Genomic DNA, 24,964 nt, shown 5'->3' on the forward strand with positions numbered 1-24,964 from the left:
TGACAACTGAATGAGTATCAGAGGAAATATATCTGTGGAACGTGGATTCCTTTATGGATTCCCTGAGCGGGACAAGATTTAAACCATCAACTTGTCCACCTCCTTGATTTTAGAGATAAGGAAGCTGAGGTGCATATCCAAGGTCATATAGTTAGTCATCGCCAACACTGGAAAGACACAAACATGCCCTCATAAGTATCTGTGCTGCTTATTCCTCTATTGACCAAAGACTTTTTTTAAATATAAATTTATTTATTTTATTTACTTATTTTTGGCTGCGTTGGGTCTTCGTTGCTGCGCGCGGGCTTTCTCTAGTTGCGGCGAGCGGGGGCTACTCTTTGTTGCAGTGCGTGGGCTTCTCATTGTGGTGGCTTCTCTTGTTGCGGAGCACGGGCTCTAGGCGCGCGGGCTTCAGTAGTTGTGGCACGTGGGCTCAGTAGTTGTGGCTCACGGGCTCTAGAGCGCAGGCTCAGTAGTTGCGGCTCACTGGCTTAGGTGCTCCGCGGCATGTGGGATCTTCCCGGACCAGGGATCGAACCCGTGTCCCCTGCATTGGCAGGTGGATTCTTAACCACTGTGCCACCAGGGAAGTCCAAAAGACTTTTAAAATAAATTATTTCAGTTGCTGTAACTGGTCATCTTTCCTCAAAACTGGCTCCTAGTTATCCGTATTCACATGGAGATGATTCCTATCAAAAGTAACCTCAGAAAAGTTCTAAAAGTCACCATTATAATAGATACACAACTTCTCTGCTAATAAAAGCTGTGATAAATCCTGGCCTCAGTATGTGAACAGTATAGAAAAACAGTGATTCAGAAAAAAAAAAAACGGTGGGGGTGGATCCTTTTAAAGGATATGAAGGAAGTATTGAGAAAGATGAGTAAAAACAAGGATGTTACTGGCTGACACATCCAGGAACACAAGTTCTTAAGACATAGAGGCCTGTAGAATTAAGGAAGCCACATACTTTTGGCAATAGCCCAATTTTCATAATTGCCACGGAGATGGTTCATTTAAATGATTTATGACATGAGTTGAATTAAACCAGTGGAATTGTAATCACAATAACGGAAAGGTGCTATACGGGTTTTATAAGTAGATTGTTTTATGTTAATGAACAGTCTAATCCTTAAAGTTGCATTCACATTTTAACATAAGGGAGCAATGAAATTAGACCAGCCAGTTTTACCAAGCACTGGATGCCGTGATATCAAAGTGAAACTTCTACTCAACTCAAAAATATTAGAATGGCTTAAATATGTGGAAATAGGCATGCCATTTTTAGAGCACAATGAAATATATTTTACAAAACATTTTCTCTTAAGACAAGAACAAATAATATTTCCTTATTTATAACTTTGCTATGCACTGTAAACTGTGCTATGATTGTTTTTGTGAGAGAACAGTTGCTATCTTGGTATGTGATTCAAAACATGGCATTTTAGATTTTTTTAATTGCATTTTTAAATATAGTGTGTTTGAGTAACTAACACCAGCATTTTCAATATCGTGCGGCTTCAATGCATAATCTTTGGCCCAAAATTTTACTCCTGGAAATGTGTCCTAAGAGATAGTTCAAAACAAGAAAATAGCTCTTTGTATAAAAATGTGTATAGTATTGTTATTTATTATAGTGAAAAAGGTGAGATCAATCTGAACTTCAAAAACAAAAGAGAGAGAGAAATGGTTAAGACAACCAAAAAAGATATAGACATATATGTGAGGGAATAATGTTCTGCAGTGATTTAAAATGAAAAGGAAGATTGAGAAAAGGAGACTGGAAATAATTACAAAATATTAATAGCAATTGATATATACAAATCTTATTTCTGCATAAAACATATATATATAAGATATACATGACATACATCATATATATATGACTGGATGAGAACTTGTAGAAAGGTAATAGGATATAGGCTTATGAATGACTTATTTTACCTCTTCATACATTTAAATTGATTTCAATAATATGTTGAATTAAATGACCTTAAAAATGGCTGGAAAATGGTTTAGTCTTAAGCATTCTTAAAATAGTATATGTTATAATTCTAATAATAGATACATTGTTAGTTCTTTTATGTTGATTTATAGGGTAAGTATTATACTCTTAAGTCATACATGTGTCCGATAATTTTTTATCCACTCTTTAATCTTATGGTTATATATTCCATGCACAGACTGTTGAGTGAAATTTCTAAGAAAACTGTTTGTAAACATTTCCAATTACTATTAACTGAAAGCTTAAAGTTTTAGTAGTAAGCACCTAGTCTACTATGCTAGATAGACAGCTTGGATGGGAAGGGAGTGGATAAAGAGTGCAGGAAGGGAGCAGATTATAGACTCGAAGACTCAAAGGAGCCCCAGAGTCCCCCTCCGTTCTTGGATCAATGGGGTTTCTATGGACAGTCTGCAGGGGGAATTCCCAGCCTCTCAGTAATCCATTCCTAACTCCGGGATCCAGGAATTAGCCCTGAGGTCTAAAGACATGGATCTAAAAGCTAATGCAGTCATCAATAAAGAATCACTTATAACTGCCATGCAATTTGCCATGCAAACTCTGGTTTATCTCATTTTACAATGCAGCCATCATTTAGAAGGGAATGCTTTTGAAGTGTATTATGAATGAACTGAAATTCTTCTTTTCCCCCTTAAAAGGTAACGTTTAGGTAGTCGGTATAAACTACATTGAGTTTACATATTCAAGAAACGTGTGAACTTTCATTCATTGCAATATTTATGTGGATATATGGGATGCAAAGGCTTGTCATTTCCAATATTATAAGTATCTATTACAGATACTGGTCTTGATGCTTAGTTTAAAAAGAAAGGAAACTCTTTTGAGAGTTCAGTGCACTGGGAATTTCTACCAATATTTCTCTTCTAAGGTAAAATGTTACATGTTACCTGGATATTGTTTGTTACATGCTATTTCAAACTCTCTGTTTTCTCTTTTTAAAAATGCATGTGTTTCCTCCACATTGAGAACAGAGAGTGTAACTTCAAATGTAGCATGACATGTCTGCCTCTTGACATGTTTATCTGTACTGTATGTGAAAATGTTGTCTGTGAAGGAAAAGTATATTAGAATGAATGTGGATACTTTGCTGTTAGACTAAATGTGGTTTATTCTTTGCTTGTTTGAGAAAACGCTGAAGAATAAGGTTGTATGAAGGTGTCCAGACTTCCCAGTCTAGTGATTTGATGTCTATGTTCTTGCCATGTTCCTGGCCTTTGAAAAATCAATGGGACTAAACCCTGACTCTTCCTTAAAGCTTGAGCAGACAAGACTGCAGATATGTTCAAAACATTCGAACCTTGGTTATTTCGATTTAATTTAAAGCACCTTTCAAAATATTTTAATTATTAATCCAGCAGAAACCCTTTATTTGGTTTTTTTTCCTTCCTCTTGGTTTTTTACAACAGGAAATATTAAATGTCAAGAAAAGTGCCATGCCATTATCCAAATTATCTTTTAATTAGTACCAGTTTAAGCATTGATTACATTGAAAATCATTTCATTTCAGCCACAGCGTCCTGTGTTTACTCATGAAAACATTCAAGGTGGGGGGGAACCGTAAGTATTCTTCTTATCTTCTAAATTCGAGACTAACCTTGACCCACAAAATGGACCACTGATGTACCATAAGCGAGGATGGTACAACTTTGCAAGTGAAAGAGATCAGAGTAACTAACATGAGATGACATCTCCCAGATTAAGAGAAATTGCAATAGTCTCCATCTTTCACAACAGAGAACAGAAGCTAATTAAAAAAAAAAAAAATCCGTGATTTTGCAGAGAAGACTTTGATTTATGCACTAATTAAAAAACCTTCCAATGCTGCAGTGATTCCTAAGATTCATGAATCTGTCTCCCGCTCTGTTCTACCCACCATGTAGATTCTAGTAACTACAGACTTAAAGATACACTGAAAATGTTCTAACATTGTTTTTACACATATTTGAAGAGCAGGAGAATGTCAAAGTAGACCTACAGTGATAAGTTAGTAGCATAATTCCAAAGCTCCATTCTTTGGGAAATGGCAGTATTAAAACATGCACTGTCATTCAGTTACACGATGTTCACTACCCAGAGGACCAGGAAGATGCCTTTTCACACTTTCTTTGAAATCCCCTCTCCTTTCTAAGTCAAATCAATCTGAAGGTGTCACACCTTGTCTTTTAGGTTCTCTTTCTGCTCCATTTTGCCCATGAGAGATATTCAGAGGTTATCCACTTCCTGTTGGCTGATGACTATTCTGAGTGAGGAGCTAGACCCTGGGAAGGAACATTTACAGGACTAAACCATGTCAGGCTGACTTGAGCACACACAGTGTGCCTCCTGCCCACTGTCCAAGCTCCGCTCCCCTGGAGCAGAGCAAACCAGGGGGGCCTGGTGTGGGGCCTGGTGACCTCACGCCTCACAGACCTGGTGCTCAGCTAAAAGCATGCGCCTCGGAAACCATCTCTAACCTGAAACTGGCTCTCACGGAGTACAGCCAGAAAGGTTTTATTTGTTAAGAAAAAGACTATGAAAAAATAGCTTGAAGGTACAAAGAATGTAAAATTTCATTTAATTGGAAAAATGTTTAATATAACTTGTAATTCTAAAGGTTTGTTTTGTTTCCTTATTTACACAAATGATGAAGGGATCACATCACAAAAAATAAATCCCAAGGCTGCTTAGGTTTACTGCATTATCCACACATTATATCAGCAGCTTTTAATGAATTTATGACTTAAGATGTAGGTGATGTCACACTGTTTCATGTCATGAAGTTAATGCTTCCTCGTGTTTATGAGCTCACAGGTGGAAGAAGGCACATTTTCAGTGTCCTGTTTTGGACATTATAAAACATTCTTTATTAAATTTCTATTTGATCACAATGCCAATTATATGGGTATCACTTAATCTCTTTCATTTAAGAAATAGGTTTTGAGTGAAAATAGGAACATAATGTTAAAATGTCACTGCAATTCAGAAGTATGGTAAAATATGTTATAGAAGAAGTTGCAAGTTATAGAGAGAGCTTCAAGTTTGGTTGAGCATTTCCTATTTAAAAGACAAATTTCTTTTTGAGGCATCCTGACCCCACCACCATCATTCATCTCACCAACACATCTTTCAAAACAGCATTTTTTATTGTAATTCGACTGCATTTCCTGTCGTGCAATACTGATTTTGAAAGCCAACAGAGGCTGGAGGATTTCCGGAAGGTTTGTTTATGTTTCCATGAAACTTCCAATTTTTTTTTTCTTTTTGGTGGTCTAATTAAACCAGAATGGTAAGTAAACTCTGATAAGCACAGTGGCTTTCATCATATCAAAGTGAAGTAGGAGTTCGTGCCAATTTTGTTTTTTTTTTTTAATCTCTTGGGACCTTGAGATTCTTCAAGCAGCTGGGGTTTGTGGCCTTAAATAGGCCTGTCTCTGTAAGTGGCTGGAGATGTGCCTGCATGAAGGCTGAAGCCTGAAAAGCTCAGAGAAACAGTGTTTCCCAAAGTGAGAGATGCAATGTATATCCATGGAATTAACAGCCCACGAATGCTTATCTCCCTCAAATGTGAGATTGTAAAAGGAACTATGGTGAAATTAACTTTCCCCAGGGATAGACAAGAGATACCATTCCTTCACCTGAGCATCCTCTAATCAAACAAGCAGAATAATTTGCTCCAACCAGGGTTGGCCCATGCAAACATCCAAATTAAGGAATGTCGGTATTCAAGACCTTCTCGTCTGTTTCACCACGGCTCTGGGATTCAGGCTACCTTTCTTTGTCCTTCCGCACAATCAGAATCCTTTTTCCATAAAAGACCTCAAAAGCTCAAGTGGTTAAAAAGGTTTACTAGGAGGACAAAATATTAACAGGGGAAGAAATCTCTAACGTTGGAATTTCAGGCTTTGCTCTCAGGCCAGGGAAGATAATGTTTTCTAGGAGAGGCTGTTAGGCACCACATCTTATCAGCTCTTTCCCCAATACACCCTCCCCCAATCCAACTTTATCCAGACCCCGCAATGTGAAAAAGTTCAAGGACAGGGAGAGAAGCCAATGCAGCCGAGGCCCCAGTTTATCACATGATGTTTGAGTTCAGGTGACATGATAGAATAGTTTTGTTCTACCAAAGAATGATTTTCTGACTGAATGAAGTAATCAAAATAAATCATTCTTGTTCCTGAGCAGTATCCAATATTATCAACCTTTTAAAGTTGGCTTGAAAAAATTCAAAGTGCCCTGAAATGTGGTTCTTATTTTCTTACATTGGCAGAATTACATTAATTATTATTATTATTAATTATTATTAAATTATTAAAAATTTTATTATTAAATTATTTAAAATTTTAAATTATTAAAAATATTATTATTATAATAATTAATTATTATGATATGAAGAGCGGCAGAAACAAATTCACTAACTTTAAAAAAAAATCCCCCTCACATACTGGTAATATTTTAGTGGTAATATGAAGTTTTTATGTTCACTGCATATCAAATGCTTCCTGACCCCAAGCTGCTAGAATTTGTGTCTTTCCAAAATGCCAGTCCATATGAATATGCATGCTATTTTATTACCAAAAATTCAATGTCTGAGTTTGCTACTGATCAGTGTCAACAAAATATGTGTTCTCAAATAATTCAGACAGAGAAAGTGGCAGCATTCTATCAGTAATTCTTTTTTATATGATTATTTTGAGAGTTTTTACATTAAACACAATTTCTCTGAGACCCATTTAAAAAGGAATGTATGTCCCTAACCTACTGTTTGAGATCACCACTTAACACTGATTCAAACTATGAAACTAAACTGCTTTAAAGAATTCCTCCTGGTAAAAACAAGAAAAACAACACTTCTCTGGTATAGTAATTCCCATACAGTGATTTAGAGGTTGTATCTGAGACATTTTGTGCATCTCAATTTAGAATCTTTTGAAAATTCCACTTGCAATCTTCAATTGCTTGCTTCTGATTATGGCTAATTAAAACTGTAATTCCTTCTTGTTCTTATATAGCTGAATAATGCACATATCACTTCTTTTATATTCTGTACTATCATTTAATGTCCGAATGACAGCTATCCATGACTGGACAACTGAAATGCAGGTCCAATTTATAAATGTTTTAATCCAACTATGGATATTAGAATCTTCCATAAATTTTCCTCATTATGAGTTTTGAAACGCTATTAGAGTGGTCTAGTTCCCATGAAAGCCTAACTACTTCTACTTACTTTACATGCTTACCAAAGACTTATACTACCTAATTAATATGTTAATAAGAATAGAAATGTTAAAAGTAAACTAAATATTATAATCTCTTCTATAGTTTCACAGAGGCATAAAGATTTTGTTTAACACATCCATTTGTCCTGTTTAAGGTTTCAGGCTCTGTATAACTATACTCCTAGGAATGAAGATGAGCTGGAGCTCAGAGAAAGTGATGTCATTGATGTGATGGAAAAATGTGATGATGGATGGTTTGTGGGTATGTGTACATTTCCTTTCAGACATATTTGGCCATTTTGTAATTTGCTTATGTTTGCTCCCTTGCACGGTTGGATGTGATAGTCAAGCTTTCTTTGATTTCATAATGCCTCTGATCTTTCACACAACCATATGCACTATGTAATCCCAAGGCAATTTCATTTTTAATATAGTTTAGTATTTACTGCTTCAGGTATACGTGATTTTCTGCTGGTTTTATTTCCAGTTCAACTGAGAGAAGAAAATTTCTTTAAATAGCACCAACCAGGAAAGACTGAGATCTAAGAACAAAAACAACAAAACTGCTCTCCAGATGCAAAATACAAATACTCTGTTGAGTGGTAAATGTTAGTGGTCAGCAGTGAGGATCTAATTTGAGAAAACAAGATGAAATGAACAACTCACCCATGACTAGGTCTGCTGTAGGTGCCCTAAAACACCAGTGATTCACCTTAGCTTTAATGTGTGGTCCAAGTAGAAGTTCCATTCTTACCACTTAAAAAACAATCCCATTCTTACCATCTTAAAAGAAAACTAGAGGTTTTCTGAGAAAAATTTTGTAGACAAGAGTATCATATGCCAAGTCACAGAGGAAAGAGGTAAAGAGGAAACAGAGGCATAGGAGGATGGAGGAGACAAAAGATGAGGGAATAAGGACTTTCTGTAGACAGGCCAACAGTGGGGAAATATAAGAGCAAAGGCCACATTAGCAGCCACAGGCCTCTGCCTCTGTTTATATTAATCCCCCATTTAGAAGAAGGTAAAATGGCTTACCTACACAGGGATAAAGAAAATCAGTCATCAAACCAGGACAGTAAGTTCCAGAGGGTAAATGCAAAAGGGAAGTGTAGAGACCCCGTTCGCTATTTGTGAGCTGGAAATCATAAGGAAGAATTTAGTGCACTAGCTCTTCCAAACAGTTTCAAAGAAATCATGTTATTCGAATCCAAAGGCGATCATAATGATGGCCGTTTATGCATTTGGTTTTACTCCTCCTATTAGAAACATGTCCAGTGATAGAACCCCCGCCCACTAGTAGTGGTCTGTCTTTTTTTTCTTTAGTGACTCGGTAAATAGTTCAAATTTTCTATATTTTATTAAGGACCCTGGCAGTGCTATTTGTACATGAATGCTGTGGCGTTCAGCATGATCTTGTATGAGATAATAAAACTGGATAGTGATGGCATCCCCAATAAAGCCTTTACGTTACACTGTGCTGAGGAGCTGTGACAGAGCTCCTGCTCCCAGAACCAAGCCTTGCTGTGGCGCTTTTCCAGCCGACCTTATCGCATGGCCAGCCTTATCCTAATTGAGAAGATTGTATTTGAAAATGTCACTTCCCAGATGCGTTTCCTATTCCACTCCTTACTCCTGTCTAGCAGCCTCGGTGATGGAGCCTCATCAGACTTGAGTATCATTGTACTTAAAAGCCCACCTCCTCAGCAAGACTGTCTCTCCCCTCAGACTGAGAGGCTGAGCTTTTCTGTTCAGCCCGGTGTGATGGAAGCACAGCATTTAAGCTCAAGAGGCAAACAGAGGCATCAGGCAATGCAGATTAAACTGCTTACTTTGTCTTCCTATCTCTTCAAGTGAGTTTTCTCTCTTTTCCAAACCCTGAGCGCTTGCTCTCTTAGTGAGTTTTCAAGCCCACATATATGAACTGACATTTCATGGCTGTTACCCCTCTTTCATTTATCACTTCTATTTTCAGGAACCTCAAGAAGAACCAAATTCTTTGGTACGTTTCCCGGGAACTATGTCAAGAGGCTGTGAATCACTCTCCCCATTATTTATGCTGCATTTCAGCACCACATCTGCATAACCTTGCCTGAAAGATCTCCACAGGCCTCCTGCTGTTATGCCTTCTGGTTTCCAATAGAAGTCACCCACCATCAAAATCTCCATCTGCCACCAAACCACCAGCAATGGAACTGCCGCCGCAGTGGGGAGATTGGAGGATTTGTTTCCGTGTGAAAGTGCATATTCCTGCCGTCTGCTCTAAACTTTGAAAAGTCAATATGCGGCATCAGAAAGAAAATCATTATACTTAATAAGGGTTGAGTAGTTGAGGCAAAAAAGTAAGTGTCTCACGGAGGCTCTCTTGTCCACTTTGGAAGATGTTCTCCCCTCAGGCAACCAGAAGATTGTTTATTACTACTTGCTGGGGTTTGCATTTTCACCTTCTTAGCTTGGCAGTATATCTTCCTTTCACGAGTTTGCCTAGTGTCTTGGTTTACACGATATGACAACTGTACTTCAGCTATTGTTTGCCTGCACTTATATGTTGTAATATGCACAGTGATTACAAAATCTAAAGCGAGAGTAGGAAAGTTAATTCGAATGAGTGTGATTTTGTTGAATTGAATGTGAGTTTCAAATAGGAGTCTTCTGCAGGATTTTTTTTTTTTTTGTACTTTTTAGAAGTGCAAACAATAAGTGAATAAGAGCCTTTGGTAATAATCAGGAGAATATAAGAGGTTTAGCTAGATTACAGAAAACTATTGTGTTGTAAAGTTGCATTGCTATTTTATATTAAAATGTAATAATCAGCATCATGAACAATGAGCTCTTAGTGTTTTATTTATCTGATAAAAGTTAAATAAAAGCAGTGTTAGTGAGAGGTGCAAAGAATCATTCTAACATAGACACCTGAAAGCATCTGTAAGCAATATTCATAGGTAAGATTTCACTGTGTGTACACATACACATTTGAGATTGTATGAGAACAGACAATCCATAAGATATGTTGTACATTTTATGGAAATGTAAAAGAATCTCACATATTATTTTATAGAAATAGAGTACTTCAGAAGCATCACAAGTATTAAGGCTGGTTTTAGTAAGAATTGTGATCATACAATTATTTTTACTATGATAATTATTTTTCTTCTCTGGAACTCAGAATCCTGGCTACATTTGAGGACAGGCGTATGTTGAGCCTGATTTTCCTAGTGTGTGTAAAATATTTCCTCAGAATACATTAGGCACTTTTTAGAGGCAATGTTAAATCATTCAGGTTCAATTGTCTGCCCTTAAGTGGAAACCTTGAAGATGATATTGGGACCTGAAAGATTTAATGTGGTTAACAGTGCCTGAATTACACATACCCCAAAAACTAGCTTTGTATTTCTTATGACTTTGCATAAGAACTATTCATATTTGGATCTTGAGCACCTTATAGACAAAACTTTTTATGGCATTTCTTCTGTGAACAGTGGTTGATCTTTTCACAGTGCATGTAGACTCTAGAATTTTGTACATATCTTTGCTCATTTTTTGTATGGACGGTTTAGTTGTTGAGAAAACAGGGGACTTTCTTAATTTGGTCTTTATCCTTCCTTTAAACTAAGCTAAAACACTTTCAACAGATTACCCTTTACATCTCCCACAAATCATCATTATGCCTTGACAGTACAATTCTGTAAGACAGCACTTCTGCAAAAGTTTATGAACATAAAACATCTTAGCAGCCAAACTGAAATGTATATAAATACCGATTAGAGAGGAATTTCATTAGAAAGAAGGTAAAGAAACATCTTTGAGTAGCCTTGATTACTGTCAAGTTCACAGCCAGCTTTATATTTTAAAGGCTTTGGGTTTGAAATTAGGTCAACTGCATGAAGCTTTGCTGATAAATGAATAATTACTTTTGATGCCATTTATGAGAAAAAATTCAATATCTGTTGCCTGTCATATTTAAGAAAAATTAATGTTTCTATTCTCTGTATCTGATTTTAAAAGGAAAAATATTCATACCTAGCTTTTAGGTAATTGACTTTGAATTCTTACAAGCAAAGGTCATTGTGTTTTTCTTGAATAGACATCTAATAAATTTTGCTTGGAAGTATACTTCAGTTTTTCTTCTTGACATTTATCCTTACATGAATTGTGTATTTTATCCCAATCTGTTAGATAAACCTCAGAGGAAATGCATTTGCTCTGTGTTCTCTTGACACACAAATGGAGAAAAGATGCATTTTGCATAAGCTCAGAGAAGAAATATTTTTTAAACCCATCACCAAAGCTCATTTGCTAAATACTCCTTGGCTAAACATTGCTCTTCAGCTAAAACAACACATTTTAAAATATTTCTGTCTCAAAAATAGCTATTTTTCTCAGAAGAAGTTAATTACAAGAAGTTGTAAGCACTTTCCAAATTCACCTTTCTTCAGTTTCCCTAAAAAGTTTTATCACCACTGGCATGGCAGACTCTGTTAATACTCACAAGCTCTCAATGAATCTCAAACTATGTATTGCCTTTGGGTGTCATTCCTTTATCTCACATAGATAGTAAGTAACTAGCTCTTCTAGTTGGATCCTTTCTAATAAGACGTAGTCCTTTCTGCTCTATGTGCTTCAGCCCTCTTCCATATCTATCACTCACGTATTCAGAAACATGTACGTTCCTCTGTTGGCAATTCAGTTATCAACAATGTCTTATCATGTGGCTTCATCCTAATACGGACCCTGATCCCCTCTGTTCCACTGGATAGTTTCCACTATGTATTAGCTTTCCACAAAAACATGTTCCCTTTGTAGGAAGAATATGACCCATATTATTCTTTCGTCCCTGTTTTCATGAGAACGTTTATGGGTAATTTAACTAGGTGAATCAGAATCTGATCAAATGAAGGACACTGTTGGTGTACTCAGAGGTTGCTTGTCATTACCCTCTTCAAAAGAATCTGTTGCCAAGTGTTCGGCACGCTAAAAATATAAATCTGGGATTTTAAAACCACATGCATCAAAATCTGGATTCCCTTGTCCCACCTGAGAATTTATCATCTGCTTATCTGTAGAGTCTGCTGAGATGCAGCAGAAACTTTGTCAAAGCCCCAAGCTCAAGAATCCCTAAACAGCTTTTCATTTTGCCTAGACTTCTGTCACAGCCAGCCAGGCACTGCTGTAGGGTCCAGAACAGCTACAGCCACAGTTCGACGCTCCCGCTGTGCTTCCTCACTGTGAATGCCAGGATTCTGGGTAGAATGGATTTATTTTTGCTGCAAAAATTGATGCTTAGTGACCTGTTTTACTTGATATTATGTCAGTGCACGATCATCAATACACACCAAAAATTCCTTAGTGCATCTCATTTATGCCACTGATGGCCAGCTTGGTAGGTGGAGTAGGATCCATCGTTGTGAATCCAATACAATGAGCCTGCATTAGCGGTAAACGGACTACACCAGGAATTGGCAAACTATAGCCTGTTGACCAAATTCAGCCTGCTACCTGCTTTTATTTGGTCTGCAAGTTAAGAATGGTTGGTACAGATGAACATGGGCAATAAATTTGATGATAACTTTGAGCCCCAATTAAGTGAAATGCTGTCTCCCCAGAAAAAGAATCCCTTTCTTTTCACTGGTCGGTCTATATTAGAAAAACTTTAACCTATTATTATTATATTTTGAATTTCATCAATCAAAAATTGGTGGAAATTAGTTTTCTCTCTATAATATAAGTATGTACATAATATCCTCAATCTTGCCTCCTGGCCCACAAAACCTAAAACACTTGCTATATGTCCCTTTATAGAAAAAAAAAAAACAAACCTGTGAACCCCTGGTCTATTCCAATTGTCAGCAACAAACCTAGAAAGTGACTAGAGGGAAAGGAACACTGAATGTCTGCTATATCTGGCTGCTATATGTGTTATTTACAAGTATTCCATGGCTTTACCCTCACAACAAATCTAAGAGGAAATCTGCTCTGTGCCCATTTTATAGATGAGGAAGCTGAGGCTCTAAGACATTAATACAAAATATGTGATGGAAATTGGATTCAAAATCTGGTATCTATCTACCGAGCTTGTACTCTTTCTTCTAAGCCAGCCAAGCCCGGTGCTAAACACTTTTGGTCAGATTGTGCACTCCGAGTCAAACAACTACATCTATCCACTTCCCTCCCTCTCCACCACTTCCCTCTCTCAAATTCTGCCATCATGAATGGCCAGGCACTTGCAACAGCATGGAGCTGTGCACAAGATGATGAGGAACAGGTGTATGCCTTGCCCAGCACAACAGTGTTTCCCTGAGGAAAGCTAATTTGGGTTTCTAAAAGTACACAGTAACCAGTGAGTATATAATTTCAATTATTGACATGTCTCAGCTGAGCAGGAGCCTGCCCATGAGCTGTGATTCATGAAGATCCTAGAGGCTGTTGCCTGTGAGTCACATTGGCAGCTGGTGGTGCTTTGGGAAACGCTTGCTATTGTGGAGCCATTTGGAGACAGGCAAAGCCAGCATGCTCTAAGAACATGGTGTGCTTACTGGACCTCTTTTCAGTATACAAAGCCCCAGGACACGCTAGCCATTCTCTGCTGGATGATGCACTAAGTGAGCTCACTGCTAAATTCAGCCCCTCCGTAGCTCGGGAAAGTTCCATCTGAGCTCATGCACATACATATATCTTGACCCAAAAAACTTTCAGTACAAGACAGAAATCTGCCTAGTGAATCTTCACCTGTTCCTTTGGCGTTTCTTGTTTCATCCTTTTCCCCAAAATACAACGGGTGACTCAGTTGTCCTGGTGTCTTCCAAAAATAAGTGCCCTTTCAAACAAAACTCTGTTACCATTAACAACACATGTGGATGAGTCTCAAATCTTGCCCCGATCATACAGAAAGCTTGAGAATGACTTTGTAAAGCATTTTTGTCTTTTTTAATTACATCAGCAACAGACGTATATTGTAGGAAAAATTAGAAAATATAAATGAGCGAAAAGAAAAAACATGTAATCACTAAGAGTTTCATTTAGGGTAAAGATTACCATTTGGAACATATATCTCCAGAGTGTTTTCTACACATGTGTATTAGCGTGGTGTGTGTGTGTGTGTGTGTGTGTGTGTGTGTGTGTGTTTAGTATGTGAACAAAAGTAGAATCATATTGAACATATTATTTTACAACCTACATTTAACCATTGAACAGGACTCTGAAATAAAGTGAATAAATCATGTTTCAAGTCATTTCAACATTACCAAGGTTTATAAAAACAGTGAGAAAAAGCCAAAGTCAATCCCCAGGATTCATGAAAATGCAATTAATACAAAGCCAAGAGGAAAGAACTACAGAATTACCACTAGGCTAGAAAATCTGTTGCAATCTGAGGAATTGGTAGAGGAAGGAAAGAAAAGATAAAGAGAGAGGAGAAAATAGTATTTATTATCCGCTTGCCATAAGCCATCACATGCATTAGGCATTTTTATAGCTAAGGGGTAGCTAAAGGAAGAGAGATATTAAAATGAGAAATGTATAAACTGCAGAGCAGTTGGATACAGCATCCAAACCATCCTGGGAGTTAGCGAAGTGTACAGGTGTTGAGTCAAAACTGAGAGAACAGATAATAATTTATTTTGAAAGTAGATACATTCCAGAAAAGTTAGATCTAAAATATTTTCATAATGTATAACACAGGGCTTCTCACCCAGGGTGATTTTGTCCCTCTCTTAGGGGACATAGGGCAATGTAGGGAGACAGTTTTGGTTGTCACAAATGTAGGTGCTCTTGGCATCTGGTGCCTAAAGGCCAAGGATGCCAGGAGTAAGATTGTCGGTGAGGTTGGACAAGGTACCAACTAAACAAGTGCTTACAGACAAACATTAAACTGTGGAAAATCTCCTTGAGCAACATGGGGCCTCTGTGAAAGCATCTGAGCCTGAAGCCCATCCAGGGCAGAGAGGCTGATCTCTCCTATGGTGGAGTCAAGGGCTGGGCATGGGAGGGTAGATTAAGTTCAGAAATCAGTCACCTGATCAGAGGTCCCATGGATGGTAAGGAGAGACTTCACTTCCTTCCCAAAGACCCTCAGACAGTAGGACAGTAGGGAACTTATGACAAGACTAGCCTGAGCTCTGAGTGAAAAGTTGACAGTGCCACCTCCTTAGGCTTCCCTTGAGGCATCCAACTGTGCCCCTCTAATTATTCACACCATCTACAATATGAGAGTCACACCTGTGTTCCTGGTGAATAAAAGGGTGGGAATAGTCTCATCTCTAGTCAACAGTTTTAGTAATAGTGACTGTGTTTAAATACAAAACGAGGAGCTTAGTCCTTGTTATGGGCTGAATTGTATCTCCCCAAATTCATGTGGAAGTCCTAACCCCCAGTACCTTAGAATGTGACTGTGTTTGGAGATGGGGCTTTAAAGAGGTAATTAAGTTAAAATAAGATCATTGGATGGGCTCTAATCCAATATGACTGGTGTCCTCACATGAAGAGGAGATTAGGACACAGATAAGCACAGAGAGAAGACCATGTAAAGACTCAGGGAGAAGATGGCCATCTACAAGCCAAGGAGAGAGGCCTTCAGAAGAAACCAACCCTGCTGACACCTTGATCTAGGACTTCTGGCCTCCAGACACTGTGAGAAAACAAATTTCTTTAAGTCACTCATTCTGTGGTATGTTGTTATGGCAGCCTGAGGAAAACAGTACAACCCTTCTCTTGGGGCCACCCATCCCCACTCCTTCTCTGCTCCCCAGTTGTTGATGGGTGATAAATACAGAAAAAATATCTTGTCCCAGAGGGTGACAACACAGAAATTTCCCAGCCTCCCACCCCCAACCTCAATTTGAAATTTGCATATAAAAACAAGATATAACAGAGGATAACTGTTAAATAGTTCAGCTTATGCCTTCACAGAGAAGAGAACCGTCTCCCCTACACATATCACACACACACACACACACACACGCACACATGCACATAAAGAGACACCCCAATAAAAAATAACCAGTGGTATATTCAGTAATGCAGAAAAAATTCTAGTTCCCCAACGGGTAAAATTTTACCAAGATCTTCTTACTCGTTGTTAATTACACACAAACTTGCACAGACTAGGAAACTCACCATCAGGTCATCCTACAGCAGAGGCTCTGAGTCTACAGGAGTATCCTTCATAGGGAGATGAGTCCCTATCTCTGATCTTAACTTCCTCCATTGTCTTTTACATGACTGCACATTAATCAGAGCCCAGTCAGTACCTCCAGTGAGTTCAGTAATAAAATACTTTATGGAGTCATTAAACAACATTTTGCTGAATCTTTAGAAGGTAAGACTAGGTATTGACGCACCATCTCCTTCTGACAAATTGGCTGAACTCATCTTAGTGGCTGAAGCTCTCTGTATGGGGTCTATTGAGAAGATATTCAAAGACTTTTAGGTCTCCATAGCCTCCAGGGATTTCTGGATTATTCTCTTGTTAACCTTTCAAAACCCTGGGTTCCCAAGTTTTGCAAAGGCTGCTTCCATGATGGCTACACCCTCAATGAGAAGCACAGGACATTTCTAAATTATAATTGTACAATGTGGAAAGGGTGAGGTGAGGAGACAGAAAAGAGAAAGGACACAGATACCGATGTCTCTTCAGATGATGCCTCGGGCTCTCAGGCTCCTTTGAGATCTCTAGTTGGCACCTAATTCCACAAGACCAGACTATCTGATCTACTTTGTTTCACCGTATGTTCTCAATGATCTTCTTCAAGAAGTAATCTTGGGACTTCCCTGGTGGTCCAGTGGTAAAGAATCCGCCTTCCAATGCAGGGGATGCGGGTTTGATCCCTGGTCGGGGAACTAAGATCCCACATGTCGTGGGGCAACTAAGCCCACGTGCCACAACTAGTGAGCCCGAGTGCCACAAACTACAGAGTGCACACACCACAACTACAGAGCCCATGCGCCACAACTAGGGAAGAAAACCCGTCACGCCACAACTAGAGAGAAGCCCACGCGCTGCACTGAAGAACCCGTGCGCTGCAACTAAAACACCCCGCCCTGCGTGCTGCAATGAAGACCCGACGCAGCCAAAAATAAAAATAAATACATAAAATAAATAAATAAATATTTTTAAAAAAAAGAAGTAATCTCAAATACACACTCAAAACACCCTTCAAAGGAAGTGTCAGCAGCCTGCTAGTTTTCTGCCCACAAGGGACAGAAGACAGCATTGAAACCCTCAATCAACTCTGTTTGCCAGTGAGTAAATATCTATTTATCTATCTATCTATCCATAAATATCTATCTGTAGAAATTTAGATATATATATAGAGAGAGAGAGAGAGAAAGAGAAATATGCCCTACGATACATATGGACAGTTAAAATACAAAAAGGTAGAAAATGAAAGCTAATGATATCAGAAGTTGTTGACTGGATACTCATGAAATATCAATGTTTTTCCTAAGGGTGTAAGTATTGATAAGGTCATGATGAGGTATAGGCTCAAGAATTTATAGATAATACTTATACTGGAAAAATTCCCTTGGACAAGAAATGGCAAGGAATCAGCACACCTTTTCTAAAAACTCATTATTCTTTAACTATGTCAACTAAAATTGGTCTCAGAATTAGATTGGCATAAACATTGATTTTATTGGGTCTCTAATGCAATGCCAACCCGTAGCACATTTTTACTTTTGTTGCTCAAAAAACGCTAGCCTGTATTTGAGCCAGTACCCCTGGGCTTTTCTGCAGATGAGTTTTGATACAAGGAATAGGATATTAAGACCACACATTCAAGGCATCCTGGCTTGAAGATTCCTGACTGAATGCTGCCGACTTCTCGACTAAGCAGCCCTGGGGCCTGAGACACAGAGCTCTGACACAGCAAGACACAACTCTTTTTGATCGTTCCACTGAGCTCATTTTGGTGACTCAATATCGATAGAAGATGTTTAATTCAAAGATGGTGAGCATCTTTGCATGTGTCTGCTGGCCATCTGTAGGCTTACTTTTTTAGTAAGAATACCCCCTTCAAAGGCTGCTCCTGTACAAACAGAGCAGTTGTTAGATAGCTTATCAGAGTTGCTGATAGTGTAGGCTTCTGCCTAGAATTACTGGCATTTTCTCCCCAACTCTTCAGCTAAGAAAGATAGTTATTGGCAGACAGAAATGAGTTAGAATTAGCAAGCTGATCTTTGACCTACTCCCTAGGAAAAACACTGTACTACTTGTTCAAAGTATTTATAATGAGGCCCCTAACATATAATCTTCTCTCCCTCTCCCTCATTCTCTTTCTCTCCTTCTCTCTTCTAATGAAAGAATCTCAAAATGCTTACGAACTCTGAGCTAGCGCTATCTAGCCTTCCCACCCACCCAACATCCCTCAACACACACAGCTATGCCTTTGGTCAGCTGTCAGATGATATGACAACATGCATAGCAGACATGTGCCCCGGGATTAATGGGCTTAGTATTTCTTTCACTATTAAAGATAAATTGCTAGACAGCTGTATTGAAAACCACAGCGTACTTCTCAACACTGATGATGCATAGATGAAATGACCTATTTTCTAAATGGAGTCGTGAATAATATTCCTACCTCAGGAGCTATTTTTCCCAGCAAGAAAAGATTTAAAGAAACAACAAAGACCACAGTGTAAACTTCAAATCCTAATGTAGCTAGGCCTCCTTTTTGACTGTGTGTGGGTGTTGATAATGACATATTATTTGAGGATCACTCTGGAATTCAGAATTTACCAAAAGAAAAAGTATAATAGAATGAATGCCTTGCTTTGCCAACACAAATCAGTAAAACAGTATGAAAAGCATATTGTTCAAATTCAGACTCAGGTTTCTAAGGAAGTGGCCCTGAACTGGTGACAACTTCAGTTAGCTTGCAAATGGATACAATTTTTAAAACCACATAATGCTTGAGGAGTAAAGGAGATAAAAATATAAAAGCAGAATTGAACACATAGTTGGCACTAAATAAAGGCTAGCTCCCCGCCCTTCTTTTCCTTTTGAAGTTACCATTTTCACTGATTTAATTAGCATCAAACATTTGGATTTACTTGTTAATGCTACTCTTGGCTGCACTACCAAGTTTTAGAGTCTAGATGTTTGAAGAGGACAGTCAGAATAGAGCATAAAAAAATGTTTTTAATTAATAAGATTTTTAAAGCATATATTATATCATATAAAACAGGAGGTATTGTAATTTTTCATATAAGCTAATTGTTCTTAAGAAGGAAGTGACATAAAAACAGAGTTAGAAGCTAGAAATAGAAAAAGAACAGAGCAGGAAATGTGGATAAAGCGCTACCAGCCATGAGTTATTTTGACGGTTCCAACATAGAGATCTAGTCTATCTGCAGAAACCATAGTGGGACTGGGGGTGATGGATATATTGTACAACCAGACTAGAAGCCTAGAGCGCCATTATAGCACCCTGAATTCTCCTCATGTGATCTGTGACATTGAAAGTTACTGAAATGGCCAAAAGGTCAATATCCTCATTGGTAAAATGAAGAAAATCAATGGAATCATCAAGTTCCTTCCATTTCTAAACTGTCCATGAAATCTTTAGGGGAAATGTTTTCCTGAAATACCAGCAGACTGAGTGGCAACTGGATATGGATCTCAAAGAAGTGGAAATTCAAAAACATTGGTTCTGAGGCGAGAAATTCTGCCCTTGGGGAGGGAACAGGAATTAGTGACTTGAGGCCAGACAATGAGCTCAGTCTCCTTTGTGGGCAGATTCATACAGCACAAAACAAAGAGCAGGAGGAGACAGTTTTCTTTAAAAGATAAAGACAAAATAAACATGGAACTATTAAGCATATAAATAATTATTCAATCCCAGGAATCAAAAATAAAATGTTATTATTTTTTATCTAGCAAATTGGCAACCATGCAAAAGTTCACTTCCTTATCATGTTTGTGGGAATAAATATACATTTTATCAATTTAGATAAAATTTTTCAATGACAATTTGACAATTCATAACAAAAACTTGTAAGTACTATATATTCATTGCTAATAACGCCATTTCACTGTATTTATTCTACATATATATTTAATAATAAATATAAATACATATATTTCTAATATATCTTTATTATTTCTATAGATTTATTCTATATATATTTAGTCACCACAAATAATTATGAATGAGTTCAAATTTTTAGCTACAAATATGATTGTCATGTTATTTCTGACATCAAATAATTATAAAAAAACCTAAATATCTAACAATAGGGGAATTGTTAAATTGTGGCACTTTTTACTATAGAATACCATGTAATCATTTAAAAAAGCCTCATGGAACAATATTTAATGATGTATAAACATGTTCACAATTCACTGTTAAGTAAAAAAATGCTACAAAACAATGTGATCCCATTTTTGTAAGAATGTATATTTTTACATATGCCTAGAAAATAGAGGGGTGTGTGTGTACCTAAAACAAATGTATTAGGTTTGCCCTATGAAATAACAATTTTATAAGACAAAAACAGTCAAATACCAGTCATTTCATAGGGTTCAACCTAACACATGACTGTATAGACACTGAAATAAGATTAGAAAAATATTCACAAAAATGTTGACTATGGCCATATCTTCAGTGATTACAGATACTTTTATTTTTTAAACTTTTTATAATTAGGATGTATTTCTTTTGATATAAGGAAAAAGTTGTAATGAAGTCAAAGATTTAATTTACACACAAGTTAAAAAAGCCTAAAATATGTAATTTCTTAACTACTGTGGCTTTCAAATCGCCACCTTCTGGTTAATGGAAATATATATATATACATACACATAATCTGTGTATATATATTTATAACATAATATATATTTATGGATTATGTAAATACATATGTAAAATTAATCAAATGTCTAACCCTGTTTGAATGCAATCTGTTCCAAAGATTTAGGCACTTATACTAGGAAAGAATCACTCATCAGGATGAAAATGCTTAGCTCTTCTGAACAGCCTCCCCTCCTATGCTTCCTTCCCAAGATAGCTCCCAGATGAATGCGAAGAAGGAGGGTTTAATGTCCTCATGTTAGTGGGAAAGACCTGGGGTCTTGGGCAGGATGTCCTCTACCTCTTCTGGTCTCCAGGGCTGTGTCCCTTGTCCCCTGGGGGTCTCCTGGCCTTCAGGGCTGAAATCTGAGGATGGTGTAACTGGCGACCTGATCACCCTTGGTTTGCTCAGGATGGTCACTTCCTGGCTGACTCAGCCTCATGTTAGCTTCTGCAGGCTGCAGACTCCTGAACATCTGTCGTGCCCTTCCTCCAGCCTCTGCTGTGGGGTCACCTCACCTTACCATCATGTGCACTACTGTAGATTCCTCACTTCTCAATTCTGCATCCCCATTGGACAAAGAATGACGGTAGCTTGGCAAAACTAAACCCCAGGGCCCCCTGTCTACCTGATCACACTGCTTTGCCCAGCTTACTTTGATGTGCCTGAGGTCCAGACTCTCTTGAAGTTAATTCACCTGAAATCATAGGCCTCTGGGGGGAAATCAAGAGACACCTGACTCTCTTCATTCTTCCTCTCCTTCTCCATCTTTCCTCCATTTTCCAGGACAGAATATGGCTCAGGTTTGCTTTTACTTCCACTATACCCAGCCCCTCCCCGCACCTACTCCAGCTAAATATGCCGGGCTCTCTCTCTGCACTATCAAAAAACTCTCTGAACAGAGGCATCTGTGCTCAGTTCTTAATCTGATCATGGGAAGTAGGAAGCCTTTCTCAAGAGATAGCTTGCAAAAACAATAGTTTATATCCTTCTGTTTTTCAATCATATAATATTAACAATGAATATTACCTTGGTCTTTCTCTTGGCATTTCTCCTACAAAAATTATGTAAATGAATACTGAGGGCAGAAGTGGCAAAGATTTTTGACTCAAGAAAGGAAAAAATTAAATATTTTTAAACTGTATCTCCATTATAAAGTTATTTAAGAAAAAGAGTCAGCCTTAGTACGTACCTAGTACCTAGATAAAACAGACACCAGGAAAAGGTGAACTGAGACTTGGAGGACGCTAAAAGTTAATGAAGGTAATTAGAAACCAGTGCAAAATATAGAGAAAATTTGAGAGATAAGAACTAAAATGTCCTGTGTACTTGTAATATGATATTTCTCTACATACTCAAGTTTCTTCAGAGAGAAATAATTATGCTACACACACACACAATCTTCCTGCTATGGGCATAAAACTTTCTGGAGACCAAGATAAATAATCAAGACACCAATGTCTGTAGTTTATTTCTCTACCGTCTTGTTCCAGAAAGGGTTCCAAGCAGCTGACAGGGATAACTCTCACCCTACAGGAAAAATGAATGGTATATGATTAAGGAGCTTCAAAAAAGAAAAGACTGTTTCTTCGTTTTAGAAGCATTTAAAGGTGTAAACTCTCTAGTTCACACAGAAAAAGAATTAAGAAAGGAAAGAGGGCTTCCCTGGTGGCGCAGTGGTTAAGAATCTGCCTGCCAATGCAGGGGACAAGGGTTCGATCCCTGGTCTGGGAAGATCCCACATGCCGCGGAGCAACTGGGCCCGTGAGCCACAACTACTGAGCCTGCGCGTCTGGAGCCTGTGCTCCGCAACAAGGGAGGCCGCGATAGTGAGAGGCCCACGCACCGGGATGAAGAGTGGCCCCCGCTCGCTGCAACTGGAGAAAGCCCTCGCACAGAAACAAAGACCCAACACAGCCAAAAATAAATAAATAAATAAGTAAATTTATTTAAAAAAAAAAAGACAGGAAAGAAATGTTGAAAATGATATAGCTTTGTAAAGAAGATAAACCGAGGTATGGAAGAAAGTGATGATTTAATCAAGGAAAGCGTGGTGTAAGAGTGTATGGGGGCTTCCCTGGTGGCGCAGTGGTTAAGAATCTGCCTGCCAATGCAGGGGACATGGGTTCGAGCCCTGGTCTGGGAAGATCCCACATGCCGCGAAGCAGCTAAGCCCGTGCGCCACAACTACTGAGCCTGCGCGTCTGGAGCCTGTGCTCCGCAACGGGAGAGGCCGCAACAGTGAGAGGCCCGTGCACCGCGATGAAGAGTGGTCCCCGCTCATTGCAACTGGAGAAAGCCCTCGCACAGAAACGAAGACCCAACACAGCCAAAAATAAATAAATAAATTAATTAAAAAAAAAAAAAGCGTGTATGGGACAGACATAGAGATCAGACTTGTGGTTGCCAAGGGATGGGGGGAGGGAGAGGGACGGACTGGAAATTTGGGGATGGTACATGCAAACTATTACATTTAGAACGGATAAACAACAAGGTCCTACTGTACAGCGCAGGGAACTATATCCAATCACCTGGGATAAACTATAATGGAAAAGAATATTAAAAAAAGAATATATGTGTGTGTAAAACTAAGTCACTTTCCTGTACAGCAGAGGTTGGCACACATTGTAAATCAACTCTACTTCAATAAAAAATAAAATAAAATAAAACAATTCAAAAAAAGAGTGTGTAGGAAGTGAGCTGCGTGGCACAAAGCTTTAAGAAGACGACCCTGGAGGCATTAGAGGGAGCAAGATGGAATCCAAGAAGCCAGCAGCCATGCTGGTCCAGGTGGGGGAAAAAATAGTCTAAATTTTTTTTTTTTTTTTTTTTTTTTTGCGTTGGGTCTCCATTGCTGCATGCGGGCTTTCTCTAGTTGCGGCGAGCAGGGGCTACTCTTCGTTGCGGTGCACAGGCTTCTCATTGCAGTGGCTTCTCTTGTTGCGGAGCACAGGCTCTAGGCGTGCGGGCTTCAGTAGTTGTGGGCGCGTGGGCTGAGTAGTTGTGGCTCGCAGGCTCTAGAGCGCAGGCTCAGTAGTTGTGGCACACGGGCTTATTTGCTCCATGGCATGTGGGATCTTCCCGGGCCAGGGCTCGACCCCGTGTCCCCTGCATTGGCAGGCGGATTCTTAACCGCTGCGTCACGAAGGAAGTCCCCAGGATAGTCTAAATTAAGGCAGCAGCAGTGGAATACACGTGAGAGGGGTTACAAAAATAAAATAAGCAAGACTTGGCCAATGATTGGATTAAGGATGGAAGGAAATGGTGGGGTCCATGACAACTCTGAGGCTCCAAGCCAAGCCAACTGCAGGAATGATAAAAACAATATGAGAAATGGCCCACTTCCAGTCTTGCTCTTAAAACAGAATGATGGTAATTTATTTTCCACATACAAGTTTTCTGTGATAACAATATCAATAGACGTAAAAGTAAAGAAGGAAAATTTTAAAAATTCAAAAATTTGTTCTGAATCAGTACATTTAATAGCAGTGAGAAGCACTCTAATCTAGAACATGTTTGTCATTTCTTATCTTCAAAGGATAAAAGAAATCAGAAAGATAAAACACTGACTTAACCAAAAGTTTTTGAATTTACAAGTGTCATTTCACATTGAGTTTATACACCTTGTGGATTGCTTTATTTATTTATTTATTTATTTATTTTTATTTTTTTTTTTTTGTGGTACGCGGGCCTCTCACTGTTGTGGCCTCTCCCGTTGCGGAGCACAGGCTCCGGACGCGCAGGCTCAGCGGCCATGGCTCACGCGTCCAGCCGCTCCGCGGCATGTGGGATCTTCCCGGACCGGGGCACGAACCCGTGTCCCCTGCATTGGCAGGCGGACTCTCAACCACTGCGCCACCAGGGAAGCCCGATTGCTTTATTTTTGCATAGTTATCTAAGTACTTTTTGCTCCAAGTGGTAGTTGAGTTGAATTCGGATTACTAGTTGAGTTTTTGG

The 24,964-nt window shown here is 38.6% G+C and overlaps 1 protein-coding gene across 11 annotated transcripts in view; it reads left to right on the forward strand.

Annotated features, from left to right (window-relative positions):
- The window catches only part of SORBS2 (sorbin and SH3 domain containing 2), a 99,713-nt gene extending 89,674 nt beyond the window's left edge, over window positions 1–10,039 (forward strand). For all 11 annotated transcript variants that reach the window (XM_055081314.1, XM_028481767.2, XM_028481769.2 and 8 more), the window contains 3 exons: window positions 3,529–3,578; window positions 7,375–7,481; window positions 9,192–10,039. In XM_055081314.1, coding sequence (XP_054937289.1) covers window positions 3,529–3,578; window positions 7,375–7,481; window positions 9,192–9,253 — 219 coding nt within the window. In that variant the 3' untranslated portion in view covers window positions 9,254–10,039. The remainder of the gene's footprint in view (window positions 1–3,528; window positions 3,579–7,374; window positions 7,482–9,191) is intronic.
- The last annotated feature ends 14,925 nt before the right edge of the window (window positions 10,040–24,964 follow it).

This window comes from Physeter macrocephalus, chromosome 20 (assembly GCF_002837175.3).
Source record: "Physeter macrocephalus isolate SW-GA chromosome 20, ASM283717v5, whole genome shotgun sequence".
NCBI classification, from domain to species: Eukaryota; Metazoa; Chordata; class Mammalia; order Artiodactyla; family Physeteridae; genus Physeter; species Physeter macrocephalus.